The sequence below is a fragment of the Macaca fascicularis genome, chromosome 3 (assembly GCF_037993035.2).
Source record: "Macaca fascicularis isolate 582-1 chromosome 3, T2T-MFA8v1.1".
Classification (NCBI taxonomy): domain Eukaryota; kingdom Metazoa; phylum Chordata; class Mammalia; order Primates; family Cercopithecidae; genus Macaca; species Macaca fascicularis.
Window position 1 is genome coordinate 4498963 of NC_088377.1, and position 13688 is coordinate 4512650.

The 13688-nt window shown below is 47.8% G+C and overlaps 1 protein-coding gene across 13 annotated transcripts in view; it reads right to left on the reverse strand.

The window, feature by feature from the left end:
- SLC37A1 (solute carrier family 37 member 1) overlaps positions 1 to 13688 on the reverse strand; it is an 82298-nt gene that overhangs the window by 51300 nt on the left and 17310 nt on the right. For 10 of the 13 annotated variants that reach the window (XR_012431965.1, XR_012431963.1, XR_012431964.1 and 7 more), the window contains 2 exons: positions 10991 to 11222; positions 3717 to 3798 (listed from right to left, as the gene is read on the reverse strand). Coding sequence is in view for 6 of the 13 variants with exons in the window: in XM_065541353.1 (XP_065397425.1) it covers positions 3717 to 3798; positions 10991 to 11046 (138 nt within the window). In the remaining 7 variants the exon portion in view is untranslated. The remainder of the gene's footprint in view (positions 1 to 3716; positions 3799 to 10990; positions 11223 to 13688) is intronic. The other 3 variants (XM_074033966.1, XM_074033967.1, XM_074033965.1) reach the window with 1 other exon arrangement.

Below are 13688 nucleotides of genomic sequence, written 5' to 3' on the forward strand. Positions count from 1 at the left end.
CCCACAGCCAGCCTCCCGCGATGAGTCACAGTTGCCACGTGAAATGCATTATACACACTCGGGCACAGGCACGCAAACGCTCCACGCATGAAGGATACAGAAATAGATGGAGGAGCTTCTTGGTCATTGTTTACTTCTCAAAAATGGAATCATTCTATACATCCTTATGCACATGTTAACTTCTTACTCAAAATGCCTCCTGGAAATGTTTCTGAGTCAACTGGTTTGCCTCTGATAAATTCTTTTCATAATATGGACTTGTCACCATTTATTCAAACTTTTACCTGCTTATTGGGTTCCCTCGATACCCAGCATTGGTTTTTTCCTTTTTCCTTTTTTTGGTCACTACAAACAAAGCTGCCATAAAGACGCTTATGAAGACATTCCCAAGTAAGGTGCTTTTAGTTTTAGGGTGAAATTCCCAGAAGCATGTCTGAAGGCTGTAGTATTTTTTATTTCACTGGGTGTCACCAAAAGGTGCTAACACTCGACATCCCATCAAGAAAGCATGAAAAGTCCTCTCCCCTCACGGCCAGTGAACAGGGCTTACTGCTCTGGGCAATGCTGTGCCAGCCATTGAGCACACTGTTGCCTTAATCTGCATTTGGAATACCAGCAGACTTGAACACCATTCACATATTTCCTGGCAATCTGAATTCCACGTCTGTGAACTGCCTGTTCATCCCCCTTGCCCGTTGTTTCTTTGGGTTTCCTAACTTCACACTTACTCCTACGATAAACATAATTTTCTTCTTGGATTTTTACTTTTTGTGTTTTACATTCATATCTTTAATCCCTCTGTTTTTATTTTATTTTTTTGAGATGGAGTCTCACTCATGTTGCCCAGGCTGGAGTGCAGTGGTGTGGTCTCAGCTCACTGCAACCTTCACCTCCCGGGTTCAAGCAATTCTCCTGCCTCAGCCTCCCCAGTAGCTGGGATTACAGGCGCCCATCACCATGCCCGGCTAATTTGTTTTTGTATTTTTAGTAGAGATAGGGTTTCACTATGTTGGCCAAGCTGGTCTCGAACTCCTGACCTCAGGTGATCCACCCACCTTGGCCTCCCAAAGTGCTGAGATTACAGGCGTGAGCCACCGCGCCCGGCCAGTTTTCTCCTTTTAAGTCCTGTGTGTCCAGAGAGGGGTGTACCCTCACATTCAAATCAATGCTGCCATCCCCCTGGCTCCAGGGACCCCTGCAGTTTAGGCTTCTCTGCGAAGCCTCTGCTTTCAGGTTTCTGCCCTGGCCCAGCCCAGGAGAAAAGAGCTCCCACTAAGATCTCTGCTGGGAGAGTGTAGAACCACCTGTCTACCAGCTTGGGCAGATGCTTGCCTTGAGTCCTGAGGCTGGGCCACAGCTGGAGCAGCAGGTAGAATGGACAGGATTGCACTTATAACACCACTATCCTCCCAGCCCTGGTTTTATCATCATCATCGAGAAAAATACAATTCATCAGCAGTGATCAAAGGTAATCTAAACATTCCAGACTAACTTAAATGTGACCTGCTGTGCCATGTCATTCTATAAATGACGTAATAGAATGAGAATCACTTTCTAATTCACAGCTCCTGGTTCGATTTCAGGTAAGCAAATGTATTTTGCTTTTGTTTTGTTTGCAATGTTCTAGGAAATGCGGCTGTAAATAATCACTCAACTGTTTTGTGGGTCAACAGAATCACTGTTACTTTCAGTTTCATTGACGCCTTTCATATCATGGGCTCAAGCACATGGGTGCTTCATAAGGCACTGCAAAGTTTAGTTTTGATGTGGTGTGATGTTCTGATCTGTCTTCAAAGGTGAAGAAATGCATGGGATTCAGTGTCAAGCCAATCCATGCCCAGGCACATCACAGCTGCTAGTTCGGGAAATCTGTGTGTTTAGGAGGCTCGAGTGTGATGCTGGGAGTGTACTCAGGTAATTACACCCGGACAGACCCTGAGGCAGAGAGAAGAAGAGCGGGGGCCCTGGAGGCAGCCTGACCCACAGGGAATTCTCCAGTGCATAGCAGCCCTGCCTGGGGGAACGAGGCCCCGAGCCTCAGTTTCCTCACAGGGGCACTCACAGGGTTGCTGTGAAGGTCACGGGGTAATGTGTGTGGCACTTCGTCATACCCCGGGGCTCTGTAAGCGGCAGTTATTTATACTGGTACTTATGACACTGAACTAAGAGCTGACCCTGACGCTGCCTCCTCAGAAGCCCTAAGCCCTGAGTGGCTTGGACAGCACCACACACAAGAGTTGGGGCAGGGGCTTTAAGAGGGACCACCAGGGAAGCCGCGAGAGGGACCGGGACAGGGCTCCCACTTGCTCCTGGCTCACAGGGGCCCTCGTGGTCATCAGGTGGACCCCAACAGCTTTGACCGCTGACAAAGATCCCCCCAAGGGCCAGCCCATCTTACGCGCTACATCTGCCCCCGCCCCAGCCCGTCAGGTGGTGGCTTCATGGGGACGCCCACCCCTGCACATAGTACTCAAGGCAGTTCTCCCACCTGCAAAGCTGTTTTTCTTCCCCTACAATCCACACCCAACCTTTCCAGGCCAATCCTGAAACCCCACGCAGGCTCCCCGACTACACCAGATCCTTCAACTCCAATGCGCTCACCAAGTCTCTTCAATAGGTACTTCCATCTTTATAATTTACCATTTTCTTGAGCTGTTTGTGTATTTCTCTACCAGAAAGACAAGTAGCAGCAATATTCAGATTTATAATGACTGGTTATTGGCACTGATTTATAATGACTGGTTATCGGTACTGTTTTATAGTGACTGGTTATCGGTACTGGTTTGAGAGTCTCTTGTCAAGCAGATGAGTGTTTCTTAAGGCCCACTGCCTCTTTTCATATTCTTCTCTTAAAACCCACATTTTTTAAGGTCTGCAAACGTTTTCCACAGTCAACAACTTGAAAGGCATGGAAGTTTCTTGCTTACCAGGGGCCAAGGGGGAATTTTAGAATCTTTTGGGTAAATGAATGTTTAACATCCCCTGAAAGCTGCTGGAGAGTGGGTCTACAGGCCCTGATGGTCTACAGGCAGGGTGACGTAATCCCAACGAGGGTAAGAAAATTATTCCTGCTTTTCTCCAGGTTATAACTGGTGTTTATGTAGTCTTGTCTGCTTTAATCTTCTTTTCTCAAAGTCTAGTGGAACACCTGTTTAACAACTTCCTGCGCACCCATCACTCAGACAAAAATGCAGCGTTCCAAGAACAACGGAGAGCCACCTCCGCAGCCAGACCCGGGGTCGGATCAAAACAAAAACACAGCTTTCCAAGAATAACGGAGAGCCACCTCCGCAGCCAGACCCGGGGTTGGATCAAAACAAAAACACAGCTTTCCAAGAATAATGGAGAGCCACCTCCGCGGCCAGACCTGGGGTCAGATAGCACGAAGAGCTGGAATTTGGGGAACCACTTAAGGTTGGATACATTTGGAAGGAACAGTCACACAAGATAAAACAAATATTTAGCTAAGCTTTCAGATTCTGGAACTGTCAACTAACAACTAAAAGTCTACAACCTCTGAAAGTATAAATCCAAAAAGCATTTAAAAAATGTCAATTTTAGGAAAGGGAAACTGCAAAGCCAAAGCAGCAGAAGAACTTGTTTCTAAATCATCTGTTTTCCTGCATATCTGCTGCCATCCCCACCCTCTGCCCCACACGCCCTTCAAGTGACCAACTCCTTACAGAGGCGACAGGCAGTGCTTTCATGATTCTTACCTTAACTATGCTGATAGGCTTTCGAGATAAGTGAAAACTTGCATACAGCAGAAATGTCAAAATAAAAATGAAGGCTCTGTACCTGAAACACAAAACAGTGGGAGAGGATGACATGAAATAACAGAAGTTATGTTAGGAATACATGTCACTGTGTTCTGAAATGTTCTTATGCTGTGTATTATTCATTCAGTTCCACAGCAACTATCAATATTACTTATGTCACTATAATATTGGAACATTCAAAAATATTGCCACTTTTGCTTTGTCCACATGGAAACTAAACACCGTAAGAGACAGGAAAAACCAGACTGCGTTTCCTACCCTCATGCACACCACGCCACACACCGCACTTCTCACACCATATGTGTAGGGGTTTGCCCCATATACCAAGCAATTCTCCAGCTGACACTAGGTGTCCTCTAAGTGAATTCAATTCTGACGCTGTCCTTCAGGAGTCAGCATCAGCCCCCATAGCGCGGGGCTCCGGCTGAGGCTGCCCCGGCTCACATGCCAACGGCAAGCCCCAGATTGTGGCCCGCTCCTCCGACCAACTGGCTCTCAGCATGGTTCCCAAGAACCCCTCCTCAGGTTTGATTAATTTGCCAGAGCAGCTCACAGGACTCAGGGAGACACATTTATTGGTTTTTATAAAGGATGTCACAAAGAATACACACAGATGAAGAGATGCACAGGGCGAGGGATGGGACAGGCAGCTTGGAGCTGCTGTGCCCTCCCCAGGACTCCACCCTCTGGGAACCTCCCCGTGCTCAGCAGCCTGCAAGCCCCCCAAACCCTGTCCTTGAGGAAGTCTGTAGAGGTCTCATTACACAGGCATGATCCAGCAGATCACCGGCCACCGGTGATCCACTCCACCTCTGCGGGATCCCTCCCCTCCCCAGAGGTCCACGGGTGGAGTTCCAACCTCTAATCACGTGATTGGTTGCCCTGGCAACCCGTCCCCCAAGAGGCTGTCCTGGAGCCCCAGCCATAGTCACCTCATTAGCAAACAAAAAGATACTCAGCACTCAGGAGCTGTGTGCTACGAGCCTGGGCCAGAGACCAAACGCATGTTTCTTATTACGTCACAACATCAAAAACATTCATTTATTTAAAAAAACCATAACCAAAGGGAAACCTGGGACTCAAGATGCACACTTGAGTTTACAAAGCAATAACAAGGACGATGAAATGTTTAGTTTACAACAAAACTAACCACAAGTTTCTTGCGTAGCCTGCTATCCTGGGCAATTAAGATCATATTTATTTTTGGCTCTTTGGTTTCTACGCAACTTTTCAGAAGCACACAAGCAAGGCAGACATATAAATATTTCACAGCCCTCAAAGAGAAAAAGTCAGGGACGCTGGCAGGCTCTCAATAGGCCAATGACAGAAACACTGGCACAAAGCCCCTCACTCAGTTTGGCTGGGAGAAAAGCAGCCAAAAGAGTAAGCATGAGTGTGAGGAAGAAAGAAGAAAAGAAGGTGCCTTAGAGAGAAGACAAAGGGCAACTTCAGTCTAAGAGTCTCAACCACCGCATAGAAAAATACTTTTTGAGGCAACAAAATGTGTTGGGAGAAAGAAGTATTTGACAGGAGCGGAAGGCGAGTGGCAGCTCTTCTGTGTCCTAGGCACACCTCCCTCCCCTGGAGAACCTGTCCTGTTTGTGGCCTGGGAAGACCAATGACTTCAAATGGTGCCACCAACAACCTGAATCAATAATTACCTAAGGCGGCGTCCTACACAGGACAAAGACAGGCAGCGTTTCCGGGAGGCCCTGGGATAAGGGGTCGCTTCTCCCAGCTGCGCATCTACATTTTTAAGGTTGTGATTTACTCTGAGGGAAGCTTTCCACGAGTAACTAAAATCCTAGGATCCCAGAGCTGCCTTCTTCTCTGGTTACCAGCTAAAGTAGAGTTCAAATAGATACTTCCAGATTTTTCTTAAAAAAAAAAAAAAAAAAAAAGACCATATTTCAGGTGGGAAAGAAAGGTTGGTGGCTCTGTGGGACTCAAAACCACCACCTTTGGAATGCCTGTGCCGTAGGGGAAGGCACCGAACCAAACCAAACCAACTTGCAGAATACCTGCTGACTGAAGACAGAAATTCCCCAGCGCTCTCTTTTTCATCAAGGAACCATCTTCCAATGGCCTTTCTTCAATTCTTCCTCTCCAAGCCCATGGCAAGGGCCAAATGGGGAAAAAGTGAAACTCTAAAAGACGAGCATGTCGTTTATCCCAAAGCCCAAAGAACAAAGGCTACGTGGGTCCAGTGGATTTGCTCCAGAAGCCCAGGCTTCTGTCGTCGTGTTTCTGAAAACCATCCTTTCTGACCAGGAAAGAAAGCCTCAACGCTTCGGATGAAGCTCTCTGTTAGGCCACCGCTGCTTCTCGCGCCTCCAACTGCCGGTGCAGGAAGATTCCAGGCCACTGGGCTTTACTGGCCCTCAATGCTCACTTGTCCAGCCCACAGCCTGACAAACTGGTCACTTCCACCCCACCTGCTTCAGCTGACTAGGGCAAGTAAGGCTGATGGGTGACCCTGATCAGCCCTCATTGGAGTACAGGGTTTCCTTCTCCAATGTCCTCAAAACGTGTGAACAAAGTTCTCAGGCCAAGTTCCCTCCAGCACCTCCCCAGTCAGTCTCAGACAAGTCCATGGAGCATCTCTCCTGCGCCCTTGAGGATTCTCCATCCACAGCGCCAGTTCTATAGGTGCTGTCACCCAGCTAGGAAGGATTTTGAGAACAGCAGTTCTGCCCTATGGGCTGTGGGCTCACATCTCCACTCACCACCCAGACAGCCCAGAAGGAAGGCTGTCTCCCTTTGTCGGGCTGAGGTCTGAAGAGTGCTGGCGCCCCGACACCCACCGCACTCCCGGTGGTCAGGGCTGCTTGGGTGATCAGGCCCTGGGGATGTGCTCTGGGCCCCTGCTTTCCTCTGCGGGATGACTCCCGGCTGGTGCTCACAGCACACACCCAGAGATGCCCTGAGAACACTGAGGAGCACACAGGGGGCAGCACATGCCTCTGGAACCTTCAGTTCAGCCTTGTGTGGAGGGAGACACCTTAATGAGTGAGCCCCTTTGGGAAGAGTCACTGCCACAGTGTAACCGGCCTGAGAAGCCGTCCTGTAGAATTGGGTAAAGGGTCCATTTACACAGGAAACTGGAATGTTCCTAAAGACTGAAGAGGAAAACCCTAGATTTATTTAGCTGGTGTCAGACCAACTCTGCTTCTATTTGCAAATTCGTCTTTCCTCCTTCATTTTCTTCATCTTCTGTACTTAGGACCTGGGGCTTGGGGATGGGGGAGGAAGTGGCTAGAGGCTGGACTTTCCTCTTTGAAAGGTCTGACTTCAGCTCCCATGGCCACTGCTATACCGCGGCAGCCACACTCGGGCCGCTGCCTTGCTGGTGGTCACCCCGACATGCCTGGCCTCTGGGTAGGCAGACGCTTCACTCTGCAGCATGGATGGACTCAAACCCCCAGAAGCCAAATAGCCCTCCCGAAGTCCTTTCTTATTTTGTAATTCTATCTACATTTTCTTTATCGTTTATAAAGCAGATGTTTTGGATGATATTTGTTTCCTTTTATTCATTTTGTACTGGGTTGAATATCATCCCCCATAATTTCATGTCCACCCAAAACCTCAGAATGTGACCTTATTTGGAAACAGGGTCATGTAGACATGATTAGCTAAGGTGAGGGCATATTAGATAGAGTGAACCCTAATTCCAATGACTGATGTCCTCACCAGAAGGCCACGCAAAGACTCAGAGATGGACAGAAAGGGAGGCCATGTGGCCACGCAGGCAGAGACTGGCACGATGCAGCCACCAGCCAAGGACTACAGCAGCAGCAGGAGCTGGAAGAGGCAAGGAGGGTCTGTCCCTGGAGTCTGCAGAGGAAGGGTGGCCCTGCTGACGCTTTGACTTTGGACTTCTGACCTCCAGGGATGTGAGAGGGTAAATTCCTGTTGTTTCAAGACACCCAACTTGTGGTCCCTTGTTACAGCCGCCCCAGGAGGCTAATATAATCCTTTCATTTTTGTTTTGTGTTACGTTTAGACTTATGAACATAAAACAAATACAATAAAAAAATGATCTAATCGATCTGCTCCTCAGTGTTCGGCTTACTTTTTGCAGTTATGACTACTTACAGCATGCCTGGCTTCCACCAATACAAAAAATCCCACATTTCTAGCAAGAAAGCAGGTCTCAGCAACGACAGCCCCAGATGGGGGTGCCCCTCGGAGCCTCCTCAGAGATGGTTTCGAAGACCACGTGTTCTCAGGCGGACGGCAGCCTGCTTAGGGTGAGAGGCTTCCGCAAAATATCTGTCACCTTGTTTGAGTGCTATTACCTCAATCATATGCAAATAAGGAATAAAGAAATGCTTTTGAGAATTACTGAGTGATATTTGGTGCAGAAATTAGTCCAAAGACATCCTCACTTCAGAAACAAGGAAACCAGACAGAGAAGCGATGCCATGTCCTGTTCAGAGTATCCTGTCAGGAGGCGCAGGACGGCAGTGACACTGACGTTGGTCCTTGGTTAAAGTGCTGTCTGCCTCATCGTCCCTCAGTGAAACAACTACGTTTCCCTCTAAGTAATGAATATGGAATTTCTGGAAACCTGCTCTGAGATGATGCAGATATCCTGTTCCTTAAGCTGCCGCCCCATGGAGTGCATCCACTGGCGTTCTGTCCCTGCGCTGGGCACCCTGCAGTGGCTCCACATCCCCGCTCCACCTAGCAGCCAGTGTCCACTGTACAGAGAGCGTGCATTTCTCCTACTTATTCAGTTACATCAGTAGGACTCGCCAGAGTCTTATGCTATTCAATGGGCTATCATTCACAATGAGTCTCATTTATTGTAAATCTCAGATTGTCCTAGATTTGACAAGTCAGAGTACCTTTGTAAGCACTTCCTTATTTTCTGGCACAAGATGTTCCTGGCTCATCTTTTCCTTGCCCTGCCCCAGTCCTGGCATTGGCCAGGTCTCTGAGGACTCCTGACTCCTTTTAGTGGGAGATGCCATGCAGAAACCAAGATCCCAGACCAAAGTGTGCTCACTTTAGTGCTATTAATGTTCCCAGGACCTCCCAGCAGGGTGCATTTTACACACACACACATTCACACACACATGCACACACACACCCTTCTCTATTTCTATATTGACCGTCACCAGTTTATCCCGAGACCTTTCATTCCAATCCAGCCCTACTCAGTTCCTTCCAGTTCCCCTCCCTCTTCCCATGTCTGTAACTCCTTCTCCAGTAAAGAGAAAGCTGCCTCATTTCTATGGGATTTCTGTAAAAAACACATAATCTGAATCTAATCATGAGGATGAGGAAATAACAGACAAAGTCAAAATGTGGCACATTCTATAAAATAAATGGCTTGAACTCTTGAAACATAACAAGGCCATTGTCTCAGAAGAAGGAAAAAAAGTCAAGGTCAGAAAAGATGAAAAAAGGCCGAGGAACAGTGCCAGATGAAGAGACTAGACCCATAGGATAATTAAATGCAATATATGAACCTGACTAGATCCTGAACAGAAGAAGAAATGCTATCACAGATATTTGACGATATTTGATATAATTTTTAACATGGACCGTGGATTAGATAACAGTATCTTATCAGTGTTAAATTTCCTGATTTTGATCTTTTTGCTGTGGTTTTGTGGTTTTATAAGAGAATGTCTTCTTTATAGGAAATACACACGGAAGTATTTACAAATAAAAGGGTATGATGTCTGCAACTTACTCTCAAGTGGTTCAGAAAAGTGTGTGTGTACAAACATACATCTACACACATGCACGCACACATACACACACACTGTGGAGGGGCAGGGAGAGAAGCAGATGAGGCTAAATGTTGATCTTTGACATACAGTGGTTCTACAGAAACTTCTTACAGATGTTAGTAAGTTACGTGAGTTTGAAATTATATCAAAATAAACTTACAAAATGAAGAAGCTAAACACTCACTAAATAAAACCAAATTGTTCAGGCACTTGTGGCTAGACTCACAGCAGACACGAAATGAGTCAAGAAGAGAAGCAATCTGGTTGAAGAACACAGATGCCCTCAAGTCAAACCTGAGACACCCTGTGGATGCTCCACCAACCAGCAGGGCTGAGAAGCTGCGCAGGGCTGGGGGCTGCCAGGAGGTTGGCGCGGAGGAGATGAATAGGCCCAGAATCCGCCGCTGTGGCATCAAAATCATTTGGAGCAGAAGGCATTTGCGTTCCTGAATTCTCTTAGCTACTGAAAAGCAGAGTTCCCCAAAAGAATTCAAAAGAATCCACCTGCTATAAATTCTGTCCCAAGAAGCAGCCAGGGAAGCTGGACTCTTACCACTGGAGATGAGAAGCCTCCACACTGCACTGAAACAGGAATGGTCACAAAACTATCACATCGCCCATCTGTTCTCTTGAGGGCCCACTTGTCTTTCCAAAAAGCCATTTGTTTGCCCACAAGTGCCCTTCTCCCACTCCCGTTCCCCTGTGAAGGATGGCGCATAAGCCCAGAATTCTAAATGCCCCTTTGAGGGACACTTTTCTATGACCTCTTGTACGTAAGTGGTGAAATCTGTCTTTTCTCTTGCTAGTCTGTCTTTTGTCAGTTTAATTCCCAGTTCCCCCAAAACAGAACCTACGAGGGTAGAAGCAAAGTTTTTCCTCTCCCAGAAGAGTTCAGCAGGACAAGTTAGAGGCCAGGGAGGCCAGCTTCAGACTCTGGGCTTGTCAACTGTTTTCTTCAAGGAGAATGGAATTAATGAGGCTACCTAAGAGGAGGATTCTCACAATACGCAAGGGGAGGTGCTCTCTGAACAGAAAGCGGCATTCTGAGCTGCACCAGAACATTTCATTTTCTCTCTGAAAGTTCTGCCCCAGCGAGGCCACTCATCTGAGCTCAGAGTTGTGTAACTTACATACAAGTTATGTGCTTATTTCACCACAGTCGTTTGCTAACCCTGCTGGTAGTCTGTGGTCACTTTTCTGTAGGGACCATGATTCTTCCAGAAACCACTGGAGACCACGCGGAAGCCCAAACACTATCTGACAATGCCAGTACCAAGGGCAAAGGACACCTCAGCGCTGTTCTGGGTCATGGCTTCCACTGCCAGTAAGCAATTCAACGGTTATGGGCGAGGTCAGTGATTCAAGTTTTATGTGTTTTATAATGAAACTGGGGCAACACAACTACCTGCACAGTAGCCCTCACTTATACACAGCTCCATGCCAAGGGCCTGCCCCGCCAGGACTCACCACTGATCCCTGGAGAACGAGATGATGAAGCGAATGCCAGCGGGGAGTTGAGCCATTTACGTTGCCACTGACCACACAGCCTCGGTCGCAGAATAAGATGCTTCATAAATGGGTCATTAATCCCAGCTCCAGGTTCCCTCTGCTGCCCCTGCCGCTCCCACAGGCTGGAAAGCGTGGAAAGAAGGTGTCCTGCTGGGTCTTGTCCCCTTCCTTCTGGCAGTGGCTCTGCTCTCTACAAGGAGGAGGACAGGCATTCAGAGTCCAGTGTCCTGACATTCACACATTCAGCATTACTGGCAGAAGTAACCACACACATGTACAGTAGTTACATGATCAAAGCTGGACATCTGATACAAGCAGGGGTCCCCACCACGAGTGTTACTAGGAAGAGGTGGAATGAGGTGGAGTATCTGCCCTCGAGGCGGTTTGTTCTGAGAACCCTGAAATGAATTTCAAACAACGTTCTGATGGTGGATAAAAAGGAACCAAGAAACTCATCTCTATCTGGGAGGCATCTAGAGATCAACCCATTCACAAAACCAAATATGTGTCCAGCAGCCACGCTATGTGCCCAGATACCAGGGCATGCCAGGGCACTGGACTGGCTCAGTTCCACCCCTGTGGGCCAGGTCACCTTTGAACCATAGTGACAGAGAAACGTCGGCCTAGACAAGAGGGCAGATCAAACCAATTATTTAATTGTGACTTTGCCATTTAAATCCAAAGGAGGAATGAATTTGCTTCTGTCTGCCTCTTCAATTTTCATCTTCTGTGGTCACCTCAGAGGTCATAGAAAATGACCTGATTATGAACTCAGGGCTGAAGGCAGAGCAATATAGGAAGGAATGGGGAAAGAGGCCTGAGAACTGAGAGTGGGCCCAGCACAGCAGGCAGGCCCGGTCTCCCATGCCAACATCAAACTCATGACATTCCTGAGTCACTGTGTCCTCCAAAGCCAATCAGTTCCCCACATTCACTTTTGCCTCCCTCGAGAGTGAGCTTCCTAAAATGCACATTCTCCAAGGATTTTCCCTTATACCACCTTTTACAAAAAGATTCAAAATCCCCGCTGAGCTTTCGTCCCAGAAGCCGCCCCTCATCTCTTCTGTCTGCTCCAGTCAGAACTACACCTTTCTCCTAGGTAGGTCCTCCAGGGCCTGAACAGGTGGGATTCACCCCACTTCAATACCTCCTGTTCCAAGGCTGACCCTGGGCTGTGTAAGCTGAGGCAAGTCACTTAACTGTTCTGCTCCCTCTCCCTCCAGGCTAAACAATGGGGATGATGGCATCTATGTTGTTATAAACACGCAATGAGATAACCTATGGGAAGCACTTGGTAAGTGGCCCGGTATGTAGTAAATGCCCAACAAACACTAGCTGATATTATCCTCACTGTAAATTCAAAAGAGGAAGGCCCAGGACTGCAGGGCAAGGTCCTACTTCCATCTCCTTGTCCAGAACCCAGCACAGACCACGTGCTCAAGAAACTCATGTTGAATGAACAGCCACAAAGACTTCAAAACTACGTCTGCTCAAACCTCTAGATTTAAGCAATCTTTTGCTCCAAATGGGTGGGCTCCAGTCTGGGTCTGGATCTACTCTGGGAAATGACTTTGTGATGACAGCTTCAGAGTAAAGAATTGGGTTCACCAGTGTCTGGAAACAGATGGTCAGAAGCAAACACCTTCCCCTCAAGTGCCGCTTCTCCATGTCCAGCGTGTCTGGAAACATTCCACTGCCATCTACGAAATAAATAAAAAACCTCCAACTCTGATAACACCTGTGACAACAACATCAAAGGCCCAGAAAGCACTGACAAGTCAAGAGGGAAAAAAAAACCTCTTTGATTTCTTTTTAAAACAAGGATGAATTCTTTTCCCTGTAAAATGGGTGAAAAAAGAGTGCTATAAATTCTCATAGTGAGTGCAGTTAAGATGTGCAAAGACAGTGATTTTACATTTGGGATGTTAAAGAGCTCAAGTAATGAGGCCCTTCCTCCCTAGCCTGTGCAGCACCACAGAAAACCACTTCATTTCCAGTGGGTCAAGACCTCTGGAAGCACCAACCATGACTGACACGCTCTCATTTGAGCCCCGTGACCACCCTGAAGAGGCAGGGCGTTCATTTCACAAGGGAGAAAAATGAGGCTAGGCGGCTCGCCTGGGTCAGCTGGATAAGTGGGGCAGATTCCAGTTTGTCCTGTTTCTCTGAGCCACCTCCTCCCTCCAGCCACTCTTCCTCCTGCCCATCCCCTGCAGAGAAAGGGCAGCAGAATGGGAACAAATCACTTGGTTTAAACCCAGTTTTTGGCGCACAGCCCAAGTACATAAAAAGAAGAGATACTTTTTTTAAAAAGTCACTCTCTACAGGTGCCCCTGGAACTTACCATTCCAGGGAGGAAAAGCGGCAGAATGTCCAGTTTCATTGCACTGTCAAAGATAGCAACTTAGGCTGGGCACGGTGGCTCACGCCTGCAATCCCAGCACTTTGGGAGGCAGAGGCAGGCAGATCACTTGAGGCCAGGAGTTCGAGACCAGTGTGGCCAACATGGCGAAACCCCATATCTACCAAAAATACACAAATGAGCTGGGCATGGTGGTGCACACCTGTAATCCCAGCTACTCGGGTGGCTGAGGCATGAAAATCACTTAGAACCCAGGAGGTGGAGGTTGCAGTGAGCTGAGATTGCACCACCACA